We start from the raw sequence: 25,407 nt of genomic DNA, 5'->3' as shown, positions 1-25,407 counted from the left end.
ATGGACTGTCTGTGGCTGAGACTCACTGAACTTACGCTTGTGAGCTGACATAGTAGAAGATGAGGAAACCATTGCGAAAGTATCCCCCATGATTACCGGCGTCTCCGATGGCGCGCTCCTTCCTTGTGGGGGCCCTCTCTGAGGGCACTCCCGCCTTAGGTGACTGTTCACACCTCAGGTCACACCTCCCGACAAACGGACGGAGGGACCAACCGGCACTTTCGGAAGGTATCAGCTCGGGTAATCACCCCTCCCTGGGCCTGGCCATTACCAGGGGGTACGTACGTGTCCTACCTGTCTACCCGTGGCGGGGAATTACGCATTACCCCGTCACCGGCTACGCATGGAAATGCGTGGGTCGGCCTTCATACACGCACAGGGAGGAAAAAAGAGAAAGGGAAGGGAAAGAAGAGAGGTCTCAAACGCTGCAGCGGAGAAAAGGGCAAAGAGAAGAGGTAAGGAAAAGAGAAGGATAGAGGAAGGATGAAGACTTGCAAGTGGAGAAAGCAAAGAATTTGTTACAGTTTTGAGCGTCCGTCTCCGGACGTAGGCACAAACCATACTCCCAGAGGGGGAGAAAGGGAAGGGAAGAGCCAGAGGTGAGGGGGAGGAGGGGGGGCGAAGATGGGGGATGGGGAAGGATGCGGAAAGGGAAGGTATGCAGCCCGGAAAGGAAGGAAGGCCACATTAGCTCGGGGTCCCGTGCTCGCTACGCACGTATCCACAAAAGAGTTGTGGACCCCCTGGGGGGCTACATAGAAGTGTGCAGTAAGATTATTATTTAATGTTGAACCCTAGCCAAGAACCTCAGGATTCATTCCCTTAGTTGACAATATACTTGTCCTCTAAGTAATTAAGATATCTAATGGTGTATGTAATTAATGAAAAGGGTTGATTCAGGATGAACAATCATAGAAGTAAAAATAATTTAAACAGCAATTATATTACCCTTGACCAATGTTCAGTATGCAATTTATATTTTTAAGCAAAAATCTTTAACAGGTTGCTGGCATCCATCACACAAGAAACTGGAAAACCTCAAATGTTCATAAATAAAGTTTAAGGCAGAAGACCTTGTAGACTGGGAAACCAAAAAATGGCTCTGAGCACTATGGGACTCAACTGCTGAGGTCATTAGTCCCCTAGAACTTAGAACTAGTTAAACCTAACTAACCTAAGGACATCACAAACATCCATGCCCGAGGCAGGATTCGAACCTGCGACCGTAGCGGTCCTGCGGTTCCAGACTGCAGCGCCTTTAACCGCACGGCCACTTCGGCCGGCAGACTGGGAAACCAAAGCTGTGAGTAAACATCTTCAGTATTAAGAAGCTGTTTTACCTGTATTTAAACTGTTTTTTTTATTATTATTATTTATTTTATGGCCTTCATTGGACCACTCTGGTCAAAAATACAAAGTTGTAAACAAGTTGTTACACAGGGATACAATTTGGTTCAACAATAACTTAATATGATATTTAGGTAATATAATTATTTGAGTCTATTCTTATATGAAAGGTGTTTTGCTCTTCTGTCTGCCCAATATTTCTTCATTCTTTCAGATATTTTCTTTCTTTCTTCATCTGAGACCACTCTTCCTGTACTCCTTTTATTGATTTTCATTTGTAGTCTGGTTTGCGGGTCTTGCAGTATTCTGGTTTTCTCTGCCTTATTTTTTAGGTCATCTACTGTAATTTGGAGTTCTTTTATATCTTCCTTAATTTCTGTGATCCATTTAATGTCTCTCTTGCTATTCCACAATTTTTGTATTATTTTTTTACCAATTCTGTTTTCTGGCGCTCTCATCAGATGTCCAAAGAATGAGATGCGTTTCATCCTGATCGTGCTCATGACTGGTTCTATTTTCTCATATATTGTTTCATTTGATGCTATTCTCCAATGTCCATTTATTTTATACTGTTTATTTCTATTTTTAGTATTCTGTCAATTTCTGCTGTATTAGTTGTTTTGAAGATAGTTTCATCTGCATACGTTATTTCTCATTGTGTAACTGTTTTATAGTGTTTTAATTTTGCATCTATAGATAGGCTTTTTTTGTTGTATGTAGTTTTGGTAATGTAATTTGCGTAGTTCAGTTTTTTTATTCTATTCTGCCATGATGGCTTCTCATTTAGATTGTATGTTATTATTTCGCCTAAATATTTAAATTTATCAACAATTTTGATTTCCTGTTCTCCTATTGTAATTTTGTTTGCAAGCGGTGGATCAGTTAGCATAGTCTCCGTTTTTTCAAATGATATTCTAAGGCCTATTTTCTCTCCTATTTCTTGTAGTGATTTCACTTGTTGCCTGGCTTCTTGAACGGTGTTGGCTAGGAGAGCAAGATCATCAGCAAATCCCAAGCAGTTTAAGCTAATATCATCTTTTGCACTTCCAATTCTTACCATCTTTGGATTGTCCTTGTACCATTCTCTCATTATGCATTCCAGTGCACAGTTGAACAGTAATGGTGATAGGCAGTCACCTTGTCTTAAGCCTGTTTTTATGAGGAATGGTTCCGAAATTTCTCCTCTAAACTTCACTTTTGATTTGGTGTTGGTTAGAGTGAGTCGTATAATTTTAATTAGTTTTGGATGGAGTCCTAGATTTCTTAAAATTTTTAATACTGAAGGTCTGTGGAGACAGTCATATGCCTTCTTAAAATCTACAAATGTTATTGCCAGAGGTTTGTTCCGTTTCTTGTAGTATGCCATAATCAATTTTAAACTAATTATCTGCTCTGCACAGCTTCTCCATGGTCTGAAACCTCCCTGATGTTCCCCTAACTCCTGTTCTAATTGCTCCTTGATTCTTTCATAAAGGATCTTGGATAGAATTTTGTATGTGAAATCTAGGAGAGAGATTCCTCTGTAGTTGTCTGGGTTGCTCTTATCTCCCTTTTTGTGTAGTGGGTGGATGATAGCTGTGGTCCAATGTTCGGGGAATCGTTCTGTTACCCAAATTTTTGTTAGAGCCATTTGTAGGGAGGTCTTGACTTTATCACTTGCATATTTCCACATTTCAACAAAAATCTGATCTTCTCCGCATGCTGACTTTATCACTTGCATATTTCCACATTTCAACAAAAATCTGATCTTCTCCGCATGCCTTATAATTTTTTTGTTCTTTAAGAATTTTTTTACTTCTTGGAAAGTTGGAGGGTCTAGTTTGATAGGTTTGGTTTTTATTGGGGTATTTATGTTGATTTGTAAGGGTTCTTTGGGTTCCTCGCAATTCAGAAGTTTGTTAAATGCTTTTGCCATGATTTCTGCATTTTCCTTGTTACTGTGTGTCATTCTACCATCTTCATCTTTCAGTATTAGTGTAGGGGCCTCATATTGTTGTAGTTGTTTCCCAAAGATTTTATAGTAGTTCCTGGAGTTGGTTTTATGATAATTACCTTCTATAGAGTTTATAATATCTTTATGGAATCCTCTCTTGATTCTTCTAATATTTTATGTGAATTTTTTTTCTTTCATTTTTTAGGTTGATGGCATTTTCTTCAGTTTTATGTGTTTGAAACTTTAACCAGGCTTGGTGTCTATCTTCATGGAATTTGTCACATTCTGATGTCCACCATGCATGTTTCCTTCGTGGGTTCAAGGTTTAAACTGTTTTATTAACAAATCACAACTGGTTTTGTGGCACTGAAAACCACATCTTATGGTGACATGTAACAACAACAACATTTGTTGTCAGACCAAGCTAATGGCAGTTTATTATCTTGGTCTGACAAAGAATGTTGAGTTCCATGTTCCAAGTTAGTTCTTATGACTAAGTTCCATGTCACCAGAGGATGTGATTTTCAGTGCCACAAAACCAGTTGTGATACGATTAAAAAAAAAATTAAATACAGGTGAAGCTTCTTAATCCCCCAAGAAAGTTTAAAGGGACCTCCCCCCATGAACCATGGACCTTGCCGTTGGTGCGGAGGCTTGCGTGCCTCAGCAATACAGACAGCCGTACCATAGGTGCAACCACAACGGAGGGGTATCTGTTGAGAGGCCAGACAAACGTGTGGTTCCTGAAGAGGGGCAGCAGCCTTTTCAGTAGTTGCAGGGGCAACAGTCTAGATGATTGACTGACCTGGCCTTGTAACACTAACCAAAACGGCCTTGCTGTGCTGGTACTGCGAACGGCTGAAAGCAAGGGGAAACTACAGCCATAATTTTTCCCGAGGGCATGCAGCATTACTGTATGATTAAATGATGATAGCGTCCACTTGGGTAAAATATTCCGGAGGTAAAATAGTCCCCCATTCGGATCTCAGGGCGGGGACTACTCAAGAGGATGTCGTTATCAGGAGAAAGAAAACTGGTGTTCTACGGATCGGAGCGTGGAATATCAAATCCCTTAATCGGGCAGGTAGGTTAGAAAATTTAAAAAGGGAAATGGATAGGTTAAAGTTAGATATAGTGGGAATCAGTGAAGTTCGGTGGCAGGATCAACAAGACTTCTGGTCAGGTGACTACAGGGTTACAAACACAAAATCAAATAGGGGTAATGCAGGAGTAGGTTTAATAATGAATAAAAAAATAGGAGTGCGGGTAAGCTACTGCAAACAGCATAGTAAACGCATTATTGTGGCCAAGATAGATACGAAGCCCACACAAGTTTATATGCCAACTAGCTCTGCAGATGACGAAGAAATTGAAGAAAAGTATGATGAAATAAAATAAATTATTCAGATAGTGAAGGGTGACGAAAATATAATAGTTATGGGTGATTGGAATTCGTCAGTAGGAAAAGGGAGAGAAGGAAACAGTAGGTGAATATGGATTGGGGGGAAGAAATGAAAGAGGAAGCGGCCTTGTAGAATTTTGCACAGAGCATAACTTAATCATGGCTAACACTTGGTTCAAGAAAGGTTGTATACCTGGAAGAATCCTGGAGATACTAAAAGGTATTAGATAGATTATATAATGGTAAGACAGAGATTTAGGAACCAGGTTTTAAATTGTAAGACATTTCCAGGGGCAGATGTGGATTCTGACCACAATCTATTGGTTATGAACTGCAGATTGATACTGAAGAAACTGCAAAAAGGTGGGAATTTAAGGAGATGGGACCTGGATAAACTGAAAATACCGGAGGTTGTAGAGAGTTTCAGGAAGAGCATAAGGGAACAATTGACAGGAATGGGGGAAAGAAATACAGTAGAAGAAGAATGGGTAGCTCTGAGGGATGAAGTAGTGAAGGCAGCAGAGGATCAAGTAGGTACAAAAGACCAGGGCTAGTAGAAATCCTTGGGTAACAGAAGAAATATTGAATTTAACTGATGAAAGGAGAACATATAAAAATGCAGTAAATGAAGCAGGCAAAAAGGAATACAAATGTCTCAAAAATGAGATGGACAGGAAGTGAAAATGGGTAAGCAGGGATGGCTGGAGGACAAATGTAAGGATGTAGAGGCTTACCTCACTAGGGGTAAGATAGATACTGCCTACAGGAAAATTAAAGAGACCTTTGGAGAGAAGAGAACCACTTGTATGAATATCAAGAGCTCAGATGGCAACCCAGTTCTAAGCAAAGAAGGGAAAGCAGAAAGGTGGAAGGAGTATATAGAGGGTTTATACAAGGTCGATGTACTTGAGGACAATATTATGGAAATGGAAGAGGATGTAGATGAAGATGAAATGGGAGATACAATACTGCGTGAAGAGTTTGACAGAGCACTGAAAGACCTGAGTCGAAACAAGGCCCCCGGAGTAGACAACATTCCATTAGAACTACTGACAGCCTTGGGAGAGCCAGTCCTGACAAAACTCTACCATCTGGAGAGCAAGATGTATGAGACAGGAGAAATTCCCTCAGACTTCAAAAAGAATATAATAATTCCAATCCCAAAGAAAGCAGGTGTTGACAGATGTGAAAATTACCGAACTACCAGTTTAATAAGTCACAGCTGCAAAATACTATCACGAATTCTTTACAGACGAATGGAAAAAATGGTAGAAGCCGATCTCGGGGAAGATCAGTTTGGATTCCGTAGAAATGTTGGAACACGTGAGGCAATACTGACCCTACGACTTATCTTAGAAGCTAGATTAAGGAAGGGCAAACCTACGTTTCTAGCATTTGTAGACTTAAAGAAAGCTTTTGACAATGTTGACTGGAATACTCTCTTTCAAATTCTAAAGGTGGCAGGGGTAAAATACAGGGAGCGAAAGGCTTTTACAATTTGTACAGAAACCAGGACTCGAAAGAGCAGTTGAACAGAATGGATAGTGTCTTGAAAGGAGGATATAAGATGAACATCAACAAAAGCAAAACGAGGATAATGGAATGTAGTCGAATTAAGTTGAGTGATGCTGAGGGAATTAGATTAGGAAATGAGACACTTAAAGTAGTAAAGGAGTATTGCTATTTGGGGGGCAAAATAACTGATGATGGTCGAAATAGAGAGGATATAAAATGTAGACTAGCAATGGCAAGGAAAGCATTTCTGAAGGAGAGAGATTTGTTAACATCGAGTATAGATTTAAGTGTCAGGAAGTCATTTCTGAAAGCCATGTATGGAAGTGAAACATGGACGATAAATAGTTTGGACAAGAAGAGAATAGAAGCTTTCAAAATGTGGTGCTACAGAAGAATGCTGAAGATTAGATGGGTAGATCACATAACTAATCAGGAAGTATTCAATAGGATTGGGGAGAAGAGAAGTTTGTGGCACAACTTGACCAGAAGAAGGGATCGGTTGGTAGGACATGTTCTGAGGCATCAAGGGATCACCAATTTAGTATTGGAGGGCAGCATGGAAGGTAAAAATCGTAGAGGGAGACCAATAGATGAATAAACAAAGCAGATTCAGAAGGATGTAGGTTGCAGTAGGTACTGGGAGATGAAGAAGCTTGCACAGGATAGAGTAGCATGGAGAGCTGCATCAGTCTCAGGACTGAAGACCACAACAACAACAACATATTTGTCGCTGCTCCTACAATTTATTAGAACATATGGACTCAAAAATGTAAATTCACTGACATTAATATTAACATAAACAGACTTTAAGTGTAACAAACAGATGATTGTGTTCTGTGTAAAGTTACATACATGCTTACTTTGAAGTATTATACAAAAACAGTAGCTAAGAAGTGTAACAAGAAGAGCAGCAGCTACTTTTCTGCTTATAAAGTAAACTTGCAGTAATGTCCATAATTATTATTGTCCTCGATAGCACCAATTGTAAATGGTTTTTAGTCTACTTTACGCAAATAACCTGCAATGGTCATTTCTATTTTATACTCTGCAAAGCACTGAAAAGTGCAGGGGAAGAATAACTGTTTAAATGTCTCTATGTGTGATGTAACTAGTGTAATCTTGTCTTTGCTGTCTGTTCAGGAGCAATGTGTAGGAACTGTAGTGTACTGCTACATTCCCATTTATTACTCACCCTTGAAACTTCGGTGTTACCAACAGTCTTTACAAGGACTTGGAACAAAATTCTGCTACAGTACTTGTGTAATCTTCCACTGAATCCCCTCTTGACAATGAAATGCATTTTATCTAGCATCTCTCTATCTAGCCCCTGTTTCATTTTACATCTACTATGCAGTAGTTGGTTCCTCTAGAAGTTTCTTTCAGTGTCTGTACACTATGAACTGACCTTCCAATCATGAACTGTTCCTCTAGGTAGTGCTTTGTCAACAATTCTTCAAAAACTGAGGTGCATTTTCCTGCCCAAAGCTTAATGTTTCAAGTTTCGTCTTGAGATACGACACTAGTGACACCTTATTTAGATTACTAATAATGTCTTCCAATTGTTTTAGTTGCCCTTTTTACTTTGGTAATCATTGTTACTACCACTGCATCATCAGAATAGCTCCTAGTATCATGATACAAATTATAATCATTCAATAAATATTCTCTCGCTCTCTCTCTCTCTCTCTCTCTCTCTCTCACACACACACACACACACACACACACACACACAGAGAGACAGAGAGAGAGAGAGAGAGAGAGAGAGAGAGAGAGAGAGAGAGAGAGCAGCCAAAATAGTTTTACGGTACTCTCTCAGTTCAACCTTCAACAGATTTACTTGTTGCTTGACAAAACAAGTACACTGAGTTAAATGTCACACTGACTTAAATATATTTTACAAGGCTAAGAATGATTTCAAGTATTTGTAGTGTTAAGGCATAAACATACATACTTTCCAAGTGTATCATCTATATCACCACGGCTTGGCTCTGTCCCACGCCAACGACCACTACAACTCAGAGGCATCAGTTCATCTGCAGGATATGCATTTTCCTGAAATAATTGTGTTTATTAAATATACAATGTTTGTTTTGGAGAGATTAAAATCAAAAAGGAGAAATCTGAAATCCTCCACAATATAACATACAAGAAGCAATAACAGTTTTGAAAATGGTAACACTTATCAGTGTGAAAACTAAATCCTTACAACGCCATAATAAACCAGCACAGCACAGAAAAGCTAGGAAAGCTTTAAAGACAAACTTACACATTAAAGGAAAATGAAAAATAATATGGACAATATTTGAGAAGGAAGAAGTATGTCTAGTCATCAGTTCTATTTAGTGTGGACCAGGGTATTTGTTTCTATCATTAGCCACACAAAACCCACTCTCAGTGAAAGTGTTTAGCAGCCCTGAATATAGGGAATGGGCCAATATTCACCTGGTCTTTATTATTCTTAAGTTCTTGGTCTTTTGGTTTTCCGTTCTCTTCCACAGCAATTTTCTACTTCTTTTCTATTTACATGGTGTGTTCCCTCCTGCCTATGTCTCTTTCTTATTATGTTGTCACCTCCCTCCTCCCCCCTCCCGCCTCTCCCAATTTTTTGAGGTTTCCTTGTATTTTTAGCCTATCAATCAAATAGCAATCGATTACTGGAGGCAGGAAAATGTTTCTAGTCCACTGTTAATTTACTTTCCAAATCTAAACATGCATACGCACACGCACACACCTCTTCCCCCCACCCCCCACACCATTTCTTGCAATGAAGAGGACCTTTAAACTGTGCTTTCCAGTTCACACTGCCCATATATGCCTCTTTCGGTATTTATAACTAACCTTATTATTTCTGTATTAAATGTTGGTTACACATACTTCAAATGTTTATGGGGATGAAGCAGGTCTCACTCGTAAAACAGAGTGGTGAGTTGTGACATGGAAACAAAAAGATGGAACTAAGAAACACTTAAAGGCTGGTTTGAGACAACCATTGCAACATATGTTCCAAAAGGGATATGTGCAGCCCCATGCTGGTATTATGTTTCCTTAATGGAAAGAAAATCATCAGAAATTATTTCCAGTACAGTTCTAACTTCTACAAAAATCTTTAACTACAGGTTCTGCACATAACAAAAATTCTTAGTATTCCAGTGCATCAAATAAAGGTATATAACTTCTATGAAAGATGCTTAGCTCTCATTTTGACTGCCAATTATAAAAGTATGTGTGTGTTGGCATTATCTACTGTATCTAGTGATTAATACTATATATCATTGAGCAGTGCGTAACAACAAATCAAAATCCTTACAGTACACTCACCTACTGAATAGTAGCTTCCCACACTGAGAATGCATAAAATTGAAGGAAATCTACAGGTATGCATGGATACTAATGTCATATTACAATATTAATCTCAGTAATTGACAGTTACAACAGGACACGAAACAATATTGGAACATAACGAAAGGAAATATACTCATGGTAGAGTTTGTTTTCTTTTTTGTTTGTGAACTGGTTGTACCTACACACATTTCTCACAAAATTCCAGATAAACATCAGTATCCAGTCAAACTTAGAACTGTTGCCACAGGAATATAATCAAGAATTAAAGGAACAGTACATCTCAAGCAGACTAAATCATAATAAATTTGATACTACTCCTCATCAAACATGAACCTATTGTTTCCCACTGTATCAACTCATTCAGTGTAGAATTCCAACAGGGTCGTTCAGAGATCTCCAACAAACACTGGAGTCTAATGAATGAAAACCATAACCCTGCATTAACTTGTACAGCCACTGCTCGATGACCAACTGTTAATGACAGCTGAAATTTCTTTAATTAATAAATAAGACAGACAACATAGTAACCAACGCAAGAAATCGAATAAAATCAAAAGAATATGAAGTAGGATAAAAACTTAACAAATTAGCATAAGGTCTGAATTTTTATTATTGTGTTGATGTAAGTCATCAAAGTTTTTTTTTTAATTTGACCAAGGTGCTGAGCATAACCACGACACATAACTACACCATCACCACTATCAAAACACAAACAACATTATTAATGAAGCAATACACATTACTCACCATGTATGCTCTGTAAGCATGATAAAACATGTCCCTGGCCTGATACCTGTAAACAAAGAGAGAATACAAAGGTATCAATCTTGTTAAAGTACATGTGTTTTCAGTGTTGTTATCAAACATATTACAAACCAAACAATGGAAAATCCAGGATGGACTGTAACAATATTAGAGAAGGAAAGTAGCTACTCACCATGTAGCAGAGATGCTGAGTCGCGATAGGCACAAAGAAAAGATTCACACAATTACAGCTTCTGGGTGTGGCTGTGAAATGACGGCTGTGTACTGCTGGAATGGGAACAGGGAGGGGGCTGGATGGGTGAGGACAGTCTAACGAAGGTTGAGGCCAGGAGGGTTACGGGAATGTAGGAGGTATTGCAAGGAAAGTTCCCAGCTGCGCAATTCAGAAAAAGCTGATGTTGGTGGGAAAGATCCACATGGCACAGGCTGTGAAGCAGTCATTGAGATGAGGGATATAATGTTTGGCAGCGTGCTCAGCGTCCACAGTCTTGCCACCCTTGGTCGGCGCATCTGCGGTGACGAGCAGTCCCTCTCAAAATATACCCAGGGTCTCACTGAAGCCTTCGCTGACCGTAATAATACTCCCAACCTTGTACAAAAACAAATCTTCTCTGCCTTATCTCTCCGGTCTCCCACCCCCTCCCAAAGTCCCACAGTCCAGCCACAGAGGAGCATTCCCCTCGTAACTCAGTACCCTCTGGGACTGGAGCAACTGAATTACATTCTCCGCCAGGGTTTCGATTACCTCTCATCGTGCCCTGAAATGAGAAATGTCCTGCCCACTATCCTTCCCACCCCTCCTACCGTGGTATTCCACCATCCACCGAACCTACACAATATACTCGTCCATCCTTACACAACACATGCTCCCAATCCCTTACCTCATGGCTCATACCCTGTAATACACATAGATGCAAGACCTGTCCCATACATCCTCCTGCCGCCACCTACTCCAGTCCAGTCACTTACATCACCTATCCCATCAAAGGCAGGGCTACCTGTGAAACCAGTCATGTGATTTACAATCTAAGCTGCAACCACAGTGCTGCATTCTATGTAGGCATGACAACCAACAAGCTGTCTGTCCACATGAATGGCCACTGACAAACTGTGGCCAAAAAACAAGTGGTACACCCTGTTGCTGAACACGCTTCCAAACATGATATCCCTCATCTCAATGACTGTTTCACAGACTGTGCTATATGATCCTTCCCACAAACACCAGCTTTTCTGAATTGGGCAGGGGGAAACTTTCGCTGCAATACATCCTACACTCCTGTAACCCTCCTGGCCTCAACCTTCATTAGTCTGTTCTCACCCATCCAGCCCCCTCCCTATTCCCACTCCCATTCCAGCACTACACAGCCATCATATCACTGCCACACCCAGTATCTAAATTTCTTTTGATTTCTCTCCTTACACCGCCCCCCCTCCACCCCCCTTCCTCGCCACCTTGTCTCCTACCCTCCGTCCAAACTGCAGCACTTCACTGTCCGCCACCCCCATCATACTACCTCTCCCCCTCCCCACCCCAGCCTCCTCCTTACCCCACCCAGTCGCCACTCCCATCATGTCCTGATGCTGCTGCTCGCAGTGTGGTTTCAATTGTCTGAAACTGCAGACGTGTGCAAGTTGCGGTTGCGTTTGCGTGCGCGTGTGTGTGTGTGTGTGTGTGTGTGTGTGTGTGTGTGTGTGTGTGTTGCTGACAGATGGCTGAAAGCTATAATTGTGTGAATCTTTTTGTTGTGCCTATCACAACTCAGCATCTCCGCTATATGGTGAGTAGCAACTTCTAAACATATTACCATTATTTTGAAGCTGTAAATTGACATTATAGACTCTTTATAGTAGCCTAGCTGTGCTTAGTGTGCTGGGGATGTTTGATGAGTTTTTCAATAACGTTGTACTTTTGAGTTTTAAAATTAATGTTTTATTTTAAAGATGTGCAGTGGTATTTTATCAACATGGTAGAAGAGCATCATTGCTGAGTTTCTGGACATAAAGTGCAACAGATGTAAGCAATTTCAATGATAACTTGATAACTGGCTAACAAAGAAAACTGAGGAACCAGGTGAATTATAATGAGAACGAAACTTCATCGCAGATAAAAACTGTGAGTCGGACTGAGACTCGAACTCAGGACCTTTGCCTTTCGCGGACAAGTGCTCTACCGTCTGAGCTACCCAAGCATGACACACACCCTGTCCTCATAGCTTTACATATGCCAGTACTTCGTCTCCTACCTTCCGAACTTCACAGAAGCTCTCCTGCAAACCTTGCTGAACTAGCACTCCTGGAAGTTTTAATCTGCAAGGAAGTTTCATAACAGCGCACACTCTGCTGCAGAGTGAAAATATCATTCTGGAAACATCTCCCAGGCTGTGGCCAAAGTCATGTCTCCACAATATCCTTTCTTCCAGGAGTGCTAGTTCTGCAAGGTTTGCAGGAGAGCTTCTGTGAAGTTTGGATGGTAGGAAACGAGGTACTGGTGGAAGTAAAGCTGTGAGGACAGGTCGTGAGTCGTGCTTGGATAGCTCAGAAGGTAGAGCACTTGCTCGCGAAAGGCAAAGGTCCCGAGTTTGAGTCTCAGTCCGGCACACAGTTTTAATCTGCCAGGATGTTTCATAACAGCGCAAACTCCTCATTCTATAACGACGACAATTTTAGATAGTGATGAAATTTTTGAAGTATGTAACAAGCTGGTTAAAACAGAAGACATTACTCAAAATTACAAAACCAATCTTGCTTCATTGACAAATGTTAATGGGAAGGCAAGGAAATGCTCAATTTTGTCACTTTATACCAAGCCTTTGCTTTGCATTGGTGAATGCAAGACCACCAAATATATCTGGAAGAAACTGCATAAGATTTATGATGTTCCCTTAGCCAAATGCAGTGATTTGCTTACACACAGATTTCATAATATAATGTGGGAAGCATCTGGTGATGTACAAGGTCATATTGCTAAATCTGATGCGATACAAACTTTGCTAGGCAAGCCAGTCAATGATGGTAACCTTTGGGAATAATTTTTGCAAACTTTGCCCACGAAGTCTGATTACATTAATGTTATGTGGATGAATTGTTAGCCGAATACAAAACGAATAAATTACAAAAATAATTTTATTACTGAGAATTATGATGATGATAAACGTGTTGCTGTAGCAATGATGACAAAAATGCAGTTTAACAAAGGGCAACAAAGGGGCAATCAAACTATTTCTGAAGTAGAATTATAAAGGGAACGTAGGCAAACTGTTCTTCACATGGCAAAGTAGGACACTAATCTAAATAATGTAACAGATTTGGTTTGCTTTAGATGTTAGGAAAAACAGTCATCAACCAAATGAGTGCTCTGGGATAGGGAAAAGCAAAGACTGTGCTATGTTGTCAGCCTGTGTAACATCAATGGGAAGTTCAAGAAATTTTAGCCACAGGGATAAATCAGAAACTGAGAAGAAAGTTGTAAAGTTGAGGTGCAACATCTTTTCTGTGGATACAAACAAACTGGCTGCGATGAGTGGTATACTGACAGTGGTGCAATACATCATGTAACAAATTAATGTGACTGGTATACTATGTATGAACCATCCGAAACTCCAAGGACGATGGATAGTGCCACAAGTGGTGTAGAAATTGAAGCATCTAGTACAGATCCCATTGATATACAGGTATCAATGGATAGAATTGTACAAAGAATTATTTTCAAGATGTTTCGTTTCGTTTCGTTCAGATGAATCTGCTAATTTATTTTCTGTTAAGAAAGCTGCACAAAAAGAAATACATCACATAACAAAGTGATGGCAAACCATGGGTATTTAAAAAAAATAATATTCCATTTGTTGTTGCTGCATACAGTAATGAAAAGGGCTTTATCATTTGGCTGTGAAGGTCTCTATCCAGAAAAGTGTTACGTTGTTGCGACACTGGTGATACCTTACAAAAATAGCATGAAAAATTGGGTCGTCAAAATAAACATTATATGCAGGAGTTTTTGATTTGCTATAGAGACAATGACTGATGGCAGCTTTTGTGATGGATGTGTCTATGGCAGACTTCATCGGCTGGCATTGGTGAAAGAGTATAGAAATCCATTAAAGCTGGAGAATTAGTTTATGCAGATGTTTGCAGACCAATGCAAGATAATGATCTGCAATTGGCTGGCATTGGTGAAAGAGTGTAGAAATCCATTAAAGCTGGAGAATTAGTTTATGCACATGTTTGCAGACCAATGCAAGATAATGATCTGTGTAGAAATCCATTAAAGCTGGAGAATTAGTTTATGCAGATTTTTGCAGACCAATGCAAGATAATGATCTGCAATATCACCAATACTGTACTTTTCTGTTTTCAAGAATTTTTTTCCCCAGATTGTGGGTAATGTACCATTCACAACACAAAGATGAAATTAAAGAAAAGCTACCACTGTTTATTAAAAAGATAAAGACTCAAGTTGAAGTTACTGTGCCAGAATTATTTAGGTTTGCTGACCACACTTACAAAAACCATTGTGAGGTGAGGCAGTTATGGCTCTAACATACACACTGTACCTAAAGCGTCCCGTGAAAACTGAAGGCAAAACTCCAATTGAGATATCTGTAAAGGAAGGAAGGTACTTTAGATAATTGGCTGATATTTGGAATGAAATGTTATGCATGAATTCCCACAACACAAAAAGTATATGTATGTGTTTGGTTATAAGTATTGTGTTTATTTTCCTGAAAAAAGATTTTGTGTGTGCGTGTGGAGACACACACACACACACACACACACACACACACACACACACACACACACACACACACACACACAGAGAGAGAGAGAGAGAGAGAGAGAGAGAGAGAGGGGGGGGGGGGGAGGGAGGGATGGAGGGAGGGAGAGAGGGAGGGAGGGAGGGAGAGAGAGAGATGTAAAATTCAACTGCACACAATTACAGAAACCAGTGACTCAAGGGACTAGAAGGGTTGTTGATGTGTCAGATACAGTTGAAAAGAAAGAGATTGCGAAAACTGAATGTGAAAATGTTGATTTTGAAGAGAATTGTTACTGGGACTGAATGAATTAAAATGTAGTTATAAGTAACAAAATGGTTAGGAAGCATTTGTATTGGCAGTGATGGCCAGTTGAGAGCTACTATGAAGCATGGAATGAAAACAAAGTATGATACAATTTCCATGAGGCACAAAATTTGAAGATATCATTGTGCTATTGTGAAGATTTAGCCTACAAACCAATATTGATGCTTCTCTGTGAGACACTAAGAAATTCTAAAGGGATAGTACAATCAGAAAAATCTGAAGAATGGAAAAAAAGCAATGGAGGAAGAAACGAATTCTCTGGAAAAAAATTAAACATGGAAACCAGTTTACAACACTAAAAGAAATAAGGTGATTGAAAATCAATGGGTTTTTGCTACCAAACTATATATAAACACTGAAGAAGTTCAATGTAATGCTCTGTTAGTGGCAAAATGATATACAAAAAGATACACTCAATGATTTGGGATAGCTTATACTCAAACATTTAGCCCTGTGGCAAGATTTGAGACAATGAGTGCCCTGTTGAGTGTTGTGATTCCAACATGGTGGCATATGAGGCAATCTGATGTAAGAACAGGATTTCCTAATGGTATTTTGAAGGAGGAAATTTACAGGAATGAACCAGAGAGCTATTGTGACAGTAAAGGTCATGTATGTAAATTGCTGAAGAGTGTGCAACTTAAAGTAATTGTTAAAATGCTGTTATGAATGTCATAGTGAATGTAATTTACAGGAGAGCTATTCAGATCCCTGTATGTTCTAGAGTAAAAAACTGATACTGCTGTTTTATGTTGATGGTGGATTCGCTATGCGCTCTACTGATGCAATAACTTAAATCTACTGAACAATAGGTAAACGTTTTCAGATCACTATAGATAATGCTGATTACCTCCTGGGCTTACAAATCGAGAAATTTGATGACTATATTAAAAAAAAATCAGTCTAACGTGTGAAAAGAATTTTAGACAAATTTGGAATGATGGATGCAAAACAACTGCCTTTACCAACTGTGGCAGAATGGATACCGGATGACTCACCACTTTTTAATAATACTGAACACTACTGATAGATAGTTGGAAGTTTGATGTATTTAACACAGGGTACAAGACCAGATTTATAGAATGCTGTTAATATTGCACTGTGAGAGTACAACTCACAAACACAGGTGTATTTTGCATTGCTCAAATAAATATTCAGATACCTTAAATCAAGAATTGCAGACTGCAATAAGTTTGAGAAGAATGGAGGTCCAACTGTGTGATAAAGTAAATTACAACAGTGTGTTGCCCTTTCTTCAATGGAGGAAGAATATGTGGTTGCAAGTGATGCTTCCAAATCACTTGTGTGATAAGACTGACTTCTGAAAGAAATTGGAAATGTTGATGAGTCCTCAGTTCCTATTTTGCAAATAGATAAGCAAGGGCTATTAAATTCATTAACAAATTAGAATTTCATGAATGATCAAAACGGATAGACAAAGTATCATTACATTTGTCAACTAGTTGGTGAAGTGAAGATTTGAGTGAATTACACACAAACCAGCAGACATAGGAGCTTAATGGGATTATGCATACTTCATGATGCACATAAAATTTGGATGTTTTTGAGGTTAAAAATAAATGTTTTAGTTTAAAAATGACCAATGATTTTTTTATCAAAAAATCTTAAACACACAACAAAATAGATTGTTAAGCCAACAGTTCCTGTTTGACACTAGTTAGTCACAGTTCTTCTTTTCTCCCCATTATGGTGGAGGGCCTGTGGTATGAGGAAACTTTGGATTAACTGAAGCCTTCAAAACAACTTTGAAAACTCATAACCACACTGTCACCTCTAAATCTACCCTAGATTCTGGCAACACTACAGATCTACATGCCACCACAACTAAGATTCACATGCATCAGCTTCACCAATTCACTATCAAATTGTCACCTTCCAGTCTAAGCTGAACTTCAGGCTACACTAATGATCAGTGTGTCACAATATATCACACACACACACATGCGCGCGCACACACACACCTTGTGCACAAATGAATGCCATCTCCGCAGCCTGGACAGGGAAATAACATATACGTTAAGTTGAAGACAGGCACAATTGAAATACACGCACATAAAGCTTTTGGCCACAGCCTTCATCAGCAAAAGAGAAACACACACCTTTCATACACACACGCAAGCATACCTCATGCACACATTACTGCCAACTCCAGAATCTCGGGCCACAATGCGACTATCACGTGGAACATTCCCACCAAGAGTTTCCATTGTTTGATCTGTGTATATATGAAATGCTGAAAATGAAAATAATCAGCACAAGTGTTGGAGGAGGAGGAGGAGGAGGAGGAGGAGGAGGAGGAGGAGGAGGAACGAAAGAAAGCACTGGTGAATGAGGGAAAATGACTGGAGAGGTGGAGGAAATGAGGGAATTTCGGAAAAGTCACATGAAATCCCGGGTCACAGAAGACTCACGGGATGGGATGAGAAGGAACGTCTGATTGTTGGGGACTACAATGGACCAAATCTGAAAACCTGAGAGCTAAAGGTGGAAGACAGGCTAATATGCAAGACAGAGATTACTGATAAAACATCATGCACAAGTTAATAAGAGCACAATTCTAAATTCTTTGCATGTGGTAGAGGTGGGGGGGTGGGCACTAAAAAATAGACAGGTAAGAAAATAAAATATACAGAAAACTAAAATGGAGTGAAGAAAGGAACAGTTGCCGAAAATAAATGCTGAGACCAAAGAAATTAACATAAATTAAGGGTGGTGAGAACAAAGGACATGCAATGCCGGTTCCGACCTGTGGAGTTCTGAGAAACTGGTGTCTGGGGGAAGAATTAAGATGACATGTGGTGAAACAGACACTGAGGTCATGACTTTGACGCTATAGAGTATATTCTGCAACAGGATATTGTGTGTTGCCAGTATACATTGTTTTTGCCCATTCATCCTAATTGATAACCTGGTGGTAGACATGCCATTGTGAAAGGTTCAACAACATTTACATAACAGGCAGTACATAATGTGTTGTTTCGCAGGTGACTCTCCCTTTGATAGTAAACATTTTGCCAGTTATAGAGCTAGAATAGCCAGTGGTAGGAGGGTGCATAGTCTCTCAGAGGGGACAGTCATGAAGGTAAGAACCATAGGATAAGGAAACGGGTACAGAAGGAGCTTAGAGTCTGACAAGAATACTGTGGAGATTGGGAAGATGGCGTGTTGGGCACAATGTCAGACAGAATGGGTACATTTCACTGCACGACTTTAGGAAATCAAAGCCTTGTCAAAGTAGCTGATTAATACATTCAGGACCTGGATAGCACTGAGTGATAAGAGATGCACTGCGAAGTTGTTTTTTGGAAGGATCAGCAGTCAGGATTGGATGCAATGGCCTGGGGAATCTGCTTTTGAGCTCGGCCGTTGGAGTAATTATGTCCAGTGAAGGCTCAGGTGAGAATCATAGTGTATTGCTGTAAAGAATCTGCATCTAAAGAAATACGTTTGCCTCTCTTTCTCTACATAGTGACGAATCCATCATGATCCTCCCAGTGGACACGGTATCTAATACTGTGGTACTTGACATACAGAAGTGAGGGTCTACACCAGCTGTGTGACACCTCTACATACAGCATTTGGTGTCAAGACCCCATCCCCATGATACAAACTGACTGACTGAGTCCCTCCTTAGATCCTCAGTGATCCTCAAACCAATCACCCTTGCCGCCCCATAGTTGCTTGCCTCAAAGCACACTCCATATATCTACCTTCCTTAGTTGATCAACACCTGCAACCTACAGTACAAAGACTTCTTTCCTATATCAAAAACACCAACCATTTCCTAGATCATCTGAAATCTAAGCCCATCCCACTCCCACTCTACACCTTGCTTGTCAACTGTTGATGCCACCTGTTGCTATAGAACAATCTCTGTGTACATGGCCTGTCTGCTGACGAACACTTCCTCAATTCTCACCTTCCTGATTTCAAATCTGTGATGTCCTGCCTGCTCACTTTAATCAACTTTGTATTTACTGACAATTACTTTGCCTCTGAGGGAGCAGACATACAAACAGATCAGAGGCACGGCCATGGTATCCTGGCTGGCTCCTTCCTATGCCAACCTTTTAATGGGTTGCTTGGAGGGGGCTTTCCTGGGATCCATAAGACTTCAGCCCCCGGTTTAGTTAGAAACACTGATGACATCTTTAACATATGGACTCACGGTGACACTGACCTGTTAAATTCCTGGAATCTCTAAATACATTCTTCCAATCAAATTTCACACGGCCCTTTTCAAAACTCCATGCCACTTTCCCTGATGTTGACCTCACCATCACCACCATTCTCACCTCAGCCTGCAGTGGATGTAATTACCCCACCTGCCTAGTTCAAAACTAGATTTCCCAGACCATTGCACCCAACCCTGATACTGCTGATCCCTCCAAAAAGACAACTCTCATCACCCATTTGTAATCAGGTTTTGAATGTATTAATCAGCTACTTCGACACAACTATGACTTCCTAAAACCATGCTGAAATGAGGTTCATTCTGTCTGACATTTTGCCACCACATCTAGCCTAGCATTTTGTTGCCCTCCCAATTCTCCAATATTCTCATTGGACCCTATGCTCCTTCTGTACCCTTTTCATTACCCTGTGATTCCTGCCCCTGTGGCTGTCCCTGATGTGAGACTTGCACTATGTACCTTCCCACCACCATCTATAACATCTCTGTAACTGGCAAAACATATACTATCAAAGGGAGAGCCACCTGTGAAACTACAAATAGCATGTACTACCTTTTATGTAAACACTAGTCAGCCTTCTACATAGGCACGTCTACCACCATGTTATCAGTTAGAATGACTGGACATAGGCAAAGAGTGTATGCTGGCAACAAACAGTATCCTGCTGCAGAACATGCTCCGCAACATGACAGTCGTGACCTCAGTACCTGTTTCACAACATGTGAAACAGTAATTGTATTAGCCTAACGCACATGCTGCAACATCATTATGTTTCAGGACAAAGGAGGCATACATAATTGGTAAGTTCTTCACCCAAAACTTTGATAGAATAGAACTTCAGACAATCTTTTAAGGTAGATTGGACTGATGATTGCATATCTGCAATTGGACACAGGTGGGCAATCCTGTGACACACGTTGATAACAAGGATCCGCTGGAGTACAGATTAAAGTTAGAAAAACAGATCATGACTTGAGCATCTTCTGAGTGATATTCATTCTTTCATGTCACACACAGGATTATGGGAGTTAATTAGAAGGATCTCTTACAAATGGTGATTCAACAGAATCCCATTTAAAAAAAATGTTGGTCATTGCATGGTCAGAGGTCTAATTTAAATTGGAAGACAACATTTTGGCTGAGAGTTGGCAATGTCAACAAATATAAACAGGAATTAAAAGTTGTAATAACATATTGATTAATAACACAGGCTGAGCTCTAGGTTTGCCTGGCAACATTTACTCTATGTTTAATACACTTCGTTATGACAACCCGTGAAACCTACTATATAATTAGTACAGCCATGTCCAATTTCTGACAAAACCAAGAGTTGCTCCACTGTTATTACACTTCTGTTTACAAATAAGTAGAAATGCAAGATAAATTCAGAAACACCGTATCAAATAACTGAGAAATCTCTGGTAATTATTTTGGTGCATATTGTACACTTATGCTGTACACCAAATCATCATCAATATAACTGTAAGAATATATCTAAAAACAAAGTTGTGACTTACCAAATGAAAGTGCTGGCAGGTCGACAGACACACAAACAAACACAAACATACACACAAAATTCAAGCTTTCGCAACAAACTGTTGCCTCATCAGTAAAGAGGGAAGGAGAGGGAAAGACGAAAGGATGTGGGTTTTAAGGGAGAGGGTAAGGAGTCACTCCAATCCCGGGAGCGGAAAGACTTACCTTAGGGGGAAAAAAGGACGGGTATACACTCGCACACACATATCCATCCACACATATACAGACACAAGCAGACATATTGGTCTTTAAATATGTCTGCTTGTGTCTGTATATGTGTGGATGGATATGTGTGTGTATGCGAGTGAATACCCGTCCTTTTTTCCCCCTAAGGTAAGTCTTTCCGCTCCCGGGATTGGAGTGACTCCTTACCCTCTCCCTTAAAACCCACATCCTTTTGTCTTTCCCTCTCCTTCCCTCTTTCCTGATGAGGCAACAGTTTGTTGCGAAAGCTTGAATTTTGTGTGTATGTTTGTGTTTGTTTGTGTGTCTGTCGACCTGCCAGCACTTTCATTTGGTAAGTCACATCATCTTTGTTTTTAGATATATTTTTCCTACGTGGAATGTTTCCCTCTATTAGAACTGTAAGAATATATTTTTTAACCTTTTTTTTATTTGGCATCCTTATTCTGTCAATCAATTGTCAGTTGTTCACATCAGGAAGACATTTGTAAGTACATTGTACATAGTTCTATAAATGGTCGTGGATCAAGAATCAGTTTGGACTTATCACGTAAAAACAAAGGAAAAACACAAAACAATGTTTTCTATCATGGATTACAATTGTACAGCCTAATAATTTCCCCAAGGAGATGAGTCAGATAACTGAAATAAATTTATTCACAAAGGTGATCAAAAAACATCTCTTAAATAATGTGCAACATACAATTCAACATTATTTAAAGAACTCTGAGTACAGGTTAATAATAAGAATAAAAAAACACAACTAAACTACTGACATAGTATAATATATGTTTACAATATAATGCTAGTTACAAGTAACATAACAGCACAGTACACTAGGTACATATCAAATGAAGTAGTGCATTTGTTAAGATAATAGCCTCAGATTTAGAAGAATGGAGGCTCCTGCTCTGACCTGCCAACCAATATGTTTTACGTGTTTGTACAGATGATTTATTTATTTGTTCTTGAGTTAAGTTACAGCAGCTCCGGTTGCTAATTGTTACATAGTCAGCCAGGATAGCAGAACAGCTTCCAGTTCATCATGGTGTCGCATATGAATCACACAAGGAAATGGGTAATGCCATATCTGTGGTGATGGCAAAGCCAGAGAATGCTCTCAGATGGTAAACAGCTTTATTGGCAGCTCAATCAGTACAACAAAGTCAGACAGTGCCCATTGTCGGGCACTGCTGAGGCAGCAGAGTGCTACTACATCTGCAGTGCTGGTGGGAGTTGGATGGGGTTGCCTAGCAGAGCTGGTGGTGTCAGCATAGCCTGCTGTGGTCAAGCAGCCAGCAGTTGGGAGGTGGAAATCTGGACTTGGCATGTCCCAAGTTGAACTCAGTATCTCCTGACATGACAGAGTGCTAGGCACTGGTGTGTGCCGAATGGCTGCACTAGAGTGGACACAGTCTGATGCTCGAGGGCATCAAGATAGCTGGCACTAGCAGGCTAATGACCACGTTCAGCAGCCAGTGTTGTCAGAGGAGGCAGCTGGCTTCTGCTCTGCTGAGGCTGCATCAGTGCTGATGCTGGAGTTGAAGTCAGGGTCGAAGTTGAAGCTTAGTAGGGTGGTATGCACATGAAAAGCCCATGGGTCTAGCATTGCCCATGACAGGTATGTCCCCAGTGCAAGAGATTTTCAGCTGGGCTCGAGACCCAAATACACTTGCCCAGACTGTTGGAATGCAGAGCCTATTTGTTGTCATGTCCACCTGAAAAGTGCTGCCCCAGGCATTGTATGTGGACAGGCTGGTCTATTACAAGGCAGCTTGCAGACTGCAGGATAGTCATGAATCATTATTATTGGGCCTACCTCTGGATTCTTGTAACTGGCGATCCATATGTTGCTCACTTGAGCCAATCCCACAACATTTCATCACCCTTTGGGAATAATCTGGTCCTCCAAATTCCAGTCCACTGCTTAACCTATGAACTTACTATAATCACATAATACTATCATATTTACCTATCTGCTTCCTCACACCTATTATGAGCACTTTGTTTTTTATTCTTCTTTCTTACCATCAATGCTCATGGCATAGTATCTTTGGCTGCATCACATTCGCTTTCCATATGGCGATTGGGTTGACAGTAATGTACTGGGCATTCAGGAGGGCGGTTATTTCTTCCCGAATAGTGGACACAGGCAAAGCACTGCATGTGTCCACTGTTGTACTGGTGAATAACGAGGAACAATTGCTCTGCACTGAAATGCCCATTCTGTGCTACTATTAGCTTGTCTGTGGAATTTATTGCAGTGATTTCAAGGTTCAATTCATGAATGTTAGCCTTTTTGCTGGTAATACTTCAAAAGGGCTGTCAGGCAGGTATAGCAGTCATGTTTGATCCATTCAGCAGTAACCTGCTGTCCATTAGTTCTCTATCCCCCTTGGGTGCCCTTACTAGTACCAATGCTGAAACTCTTACATCAGCGTAAAACAAAAACTACAAATAAATTACTACAATACAAAAAATTCAATGTGGACCACTATGTAATTTTTACCCACTGCATCCCATGCACCAAGACAAACTGTATGCATTACTCTATTTTATTTATTTGTCCTTGGACCACTCAGCACAAGTGTGTAGGATATATCAGATACATTACAGATGTATTTTATACATATATAAAACATATACAAACTAGGATCTGACTAAGCAAAGCATGAGAGGCAGCAAATCGACCATGGACTTTTCAATGGAGCCATTCTAGTGTTCACTTTAGAACTTTGGGAAACCATAGAAAACCCAGGTACGATGATTCGATAGGGATTTGCATCCTGCACCTCCCGAATGTGAGCTCAGAGCCTTAACAGTATGCAGGTGCTGTTCAGTATATTATTTGGGAAGATACAGTCCAGAAAAAGGCAAGTAATGCAGCAAAAATACAAGCACAGTCATTTGTTTCAAGGTGGTGTAAAGAAAAAGGGGGGCAGCCTGAGCTTTAATAATGATGATGATGGTGATGTCTGCAACCATGCATTCTCAATATGGGAAATGGAATCAGCTGTGTACGTGGCATAACTCTTTAATGGATCTTATTTAATGTATAGGCTCTTTCAGACTCTCAGTATGTCCTATTGGACAATATCTTATTTAATTACTGGAAGACAATTTCCTTTGACTGGAAACAAAATGAACTGCCACCATCCTACATTGGATTAAAACATGTCATTATATGAATTATGTTTTCCTTTTATTAAAATCACATATCCTATATCATTGTAAAATAATTCTTAGACAAATAAATTAAGGTACAGATAGACTTACATCTTATGACCTAGACAGAATGACTCCAACATCCTCTCTAGTCTAGTTACAGAATCATGGCTATTAGAAATGAACATGCAAGGTGCTGTATGGCTGATGAAATGCCAAAATAATTTTAGCTGAAACAACGACTACACGCTGTTACAGTTTAAATACATTAGACATCTGGCAATAATGTATGCTGTTGAATGTAGTTTATGAATATTTTAAATAAATCAACACACTCAAGAGTGCTAGTGGCAAATGTAAATATGGACACAGAAAAGAATCTGTGTTCAGTCCTAATCTTTCAAGAGCCATAGTAGTTGTCACTATCAAATGACATCGGCTTAGTATTAGTAATTTATTCATTTAAGGATCATATTACAATGCTACAGGAAGTTTGTTTCAACTTAATACAAGGAAAACCTAAGTCATATATAAAGGCATATGAATATACACACATGTTTAATGAGGAGAGGACAGTTATTCAAGTAGCTAATGAGCTGATTTTTAACAAAAATAAAATCATCATTTGTGGCTGAGCCACCCCATCTAAGGTTGTTTGGCCACCACCTAGTGCACCTTTGGTGATTTGCGCGATGATGATGATGATGATGATGATGATGATGATGATGATGATATTATTAGGAGGACAATACAACACCCAATCCCCGAGTAGATATTTCCACCTAATACAAGTGACATTAAGTGTGAGTAATGAAATATTTCACAGAAACTGACCTCAGCTGCAAAAATATTTAGTCTTATAAATAAATACTATTTACTGTGATGTGGTGTGCCACCAACTTTTTTTTTTGTAAAAAACAACCAGCA

The 25,407-nt window shown here is 39.8% G+C and overlaps 1 protein-coding gene across 1 annotated transcript in view; it reads right to left on the bottom strand.

Moving 5' to 3' along the window:
• The window catches only part of LOC126259300 (ER degradation-enhancing alpha-mannosidase-like protein 3), a 268,347-nt gene that overhangs the window by 222,455 nt on the left and 20,485 nt on the right, over positions 1–25,407 (bottom strand). Inside the window, exons 2-3 of the mRNA XM_049955967.1 lie at positions 10,287–10,332; positions 8,149–8,249 (exon numbers count right to left, since the gene is read on the bottom strand). Of these exons, the coding sequence (XP_049811924.1) occupies positions 8,149–8,249; positions 10,287–10,332 (147 nt within the window). The remainder of the gene's footprint in view (positions 1–8,148; positions 8,250–10,286; positions 10,333–25,407) is intronic.

Source organism: Schistocerca nitens, chromosome 5 (genome assembly GCF_023898315.1).
Source record: "Schistocerca nitens isolate TAMUIC-IGC-003100 chromosome 5, iqSchNite1.1, whole genome shotgun sequence".
Lineage (NCBI taxonomy): Eukaryota > Metazoa > Arthropoda > Insecta > Orthoptera > Acrididae > Schistocerca > Schistocerca nitens.
Note: the sequence above shows the minus strand (reverse complement) of the source record. Positions and strands in the feature narration are given on the sequence as shown.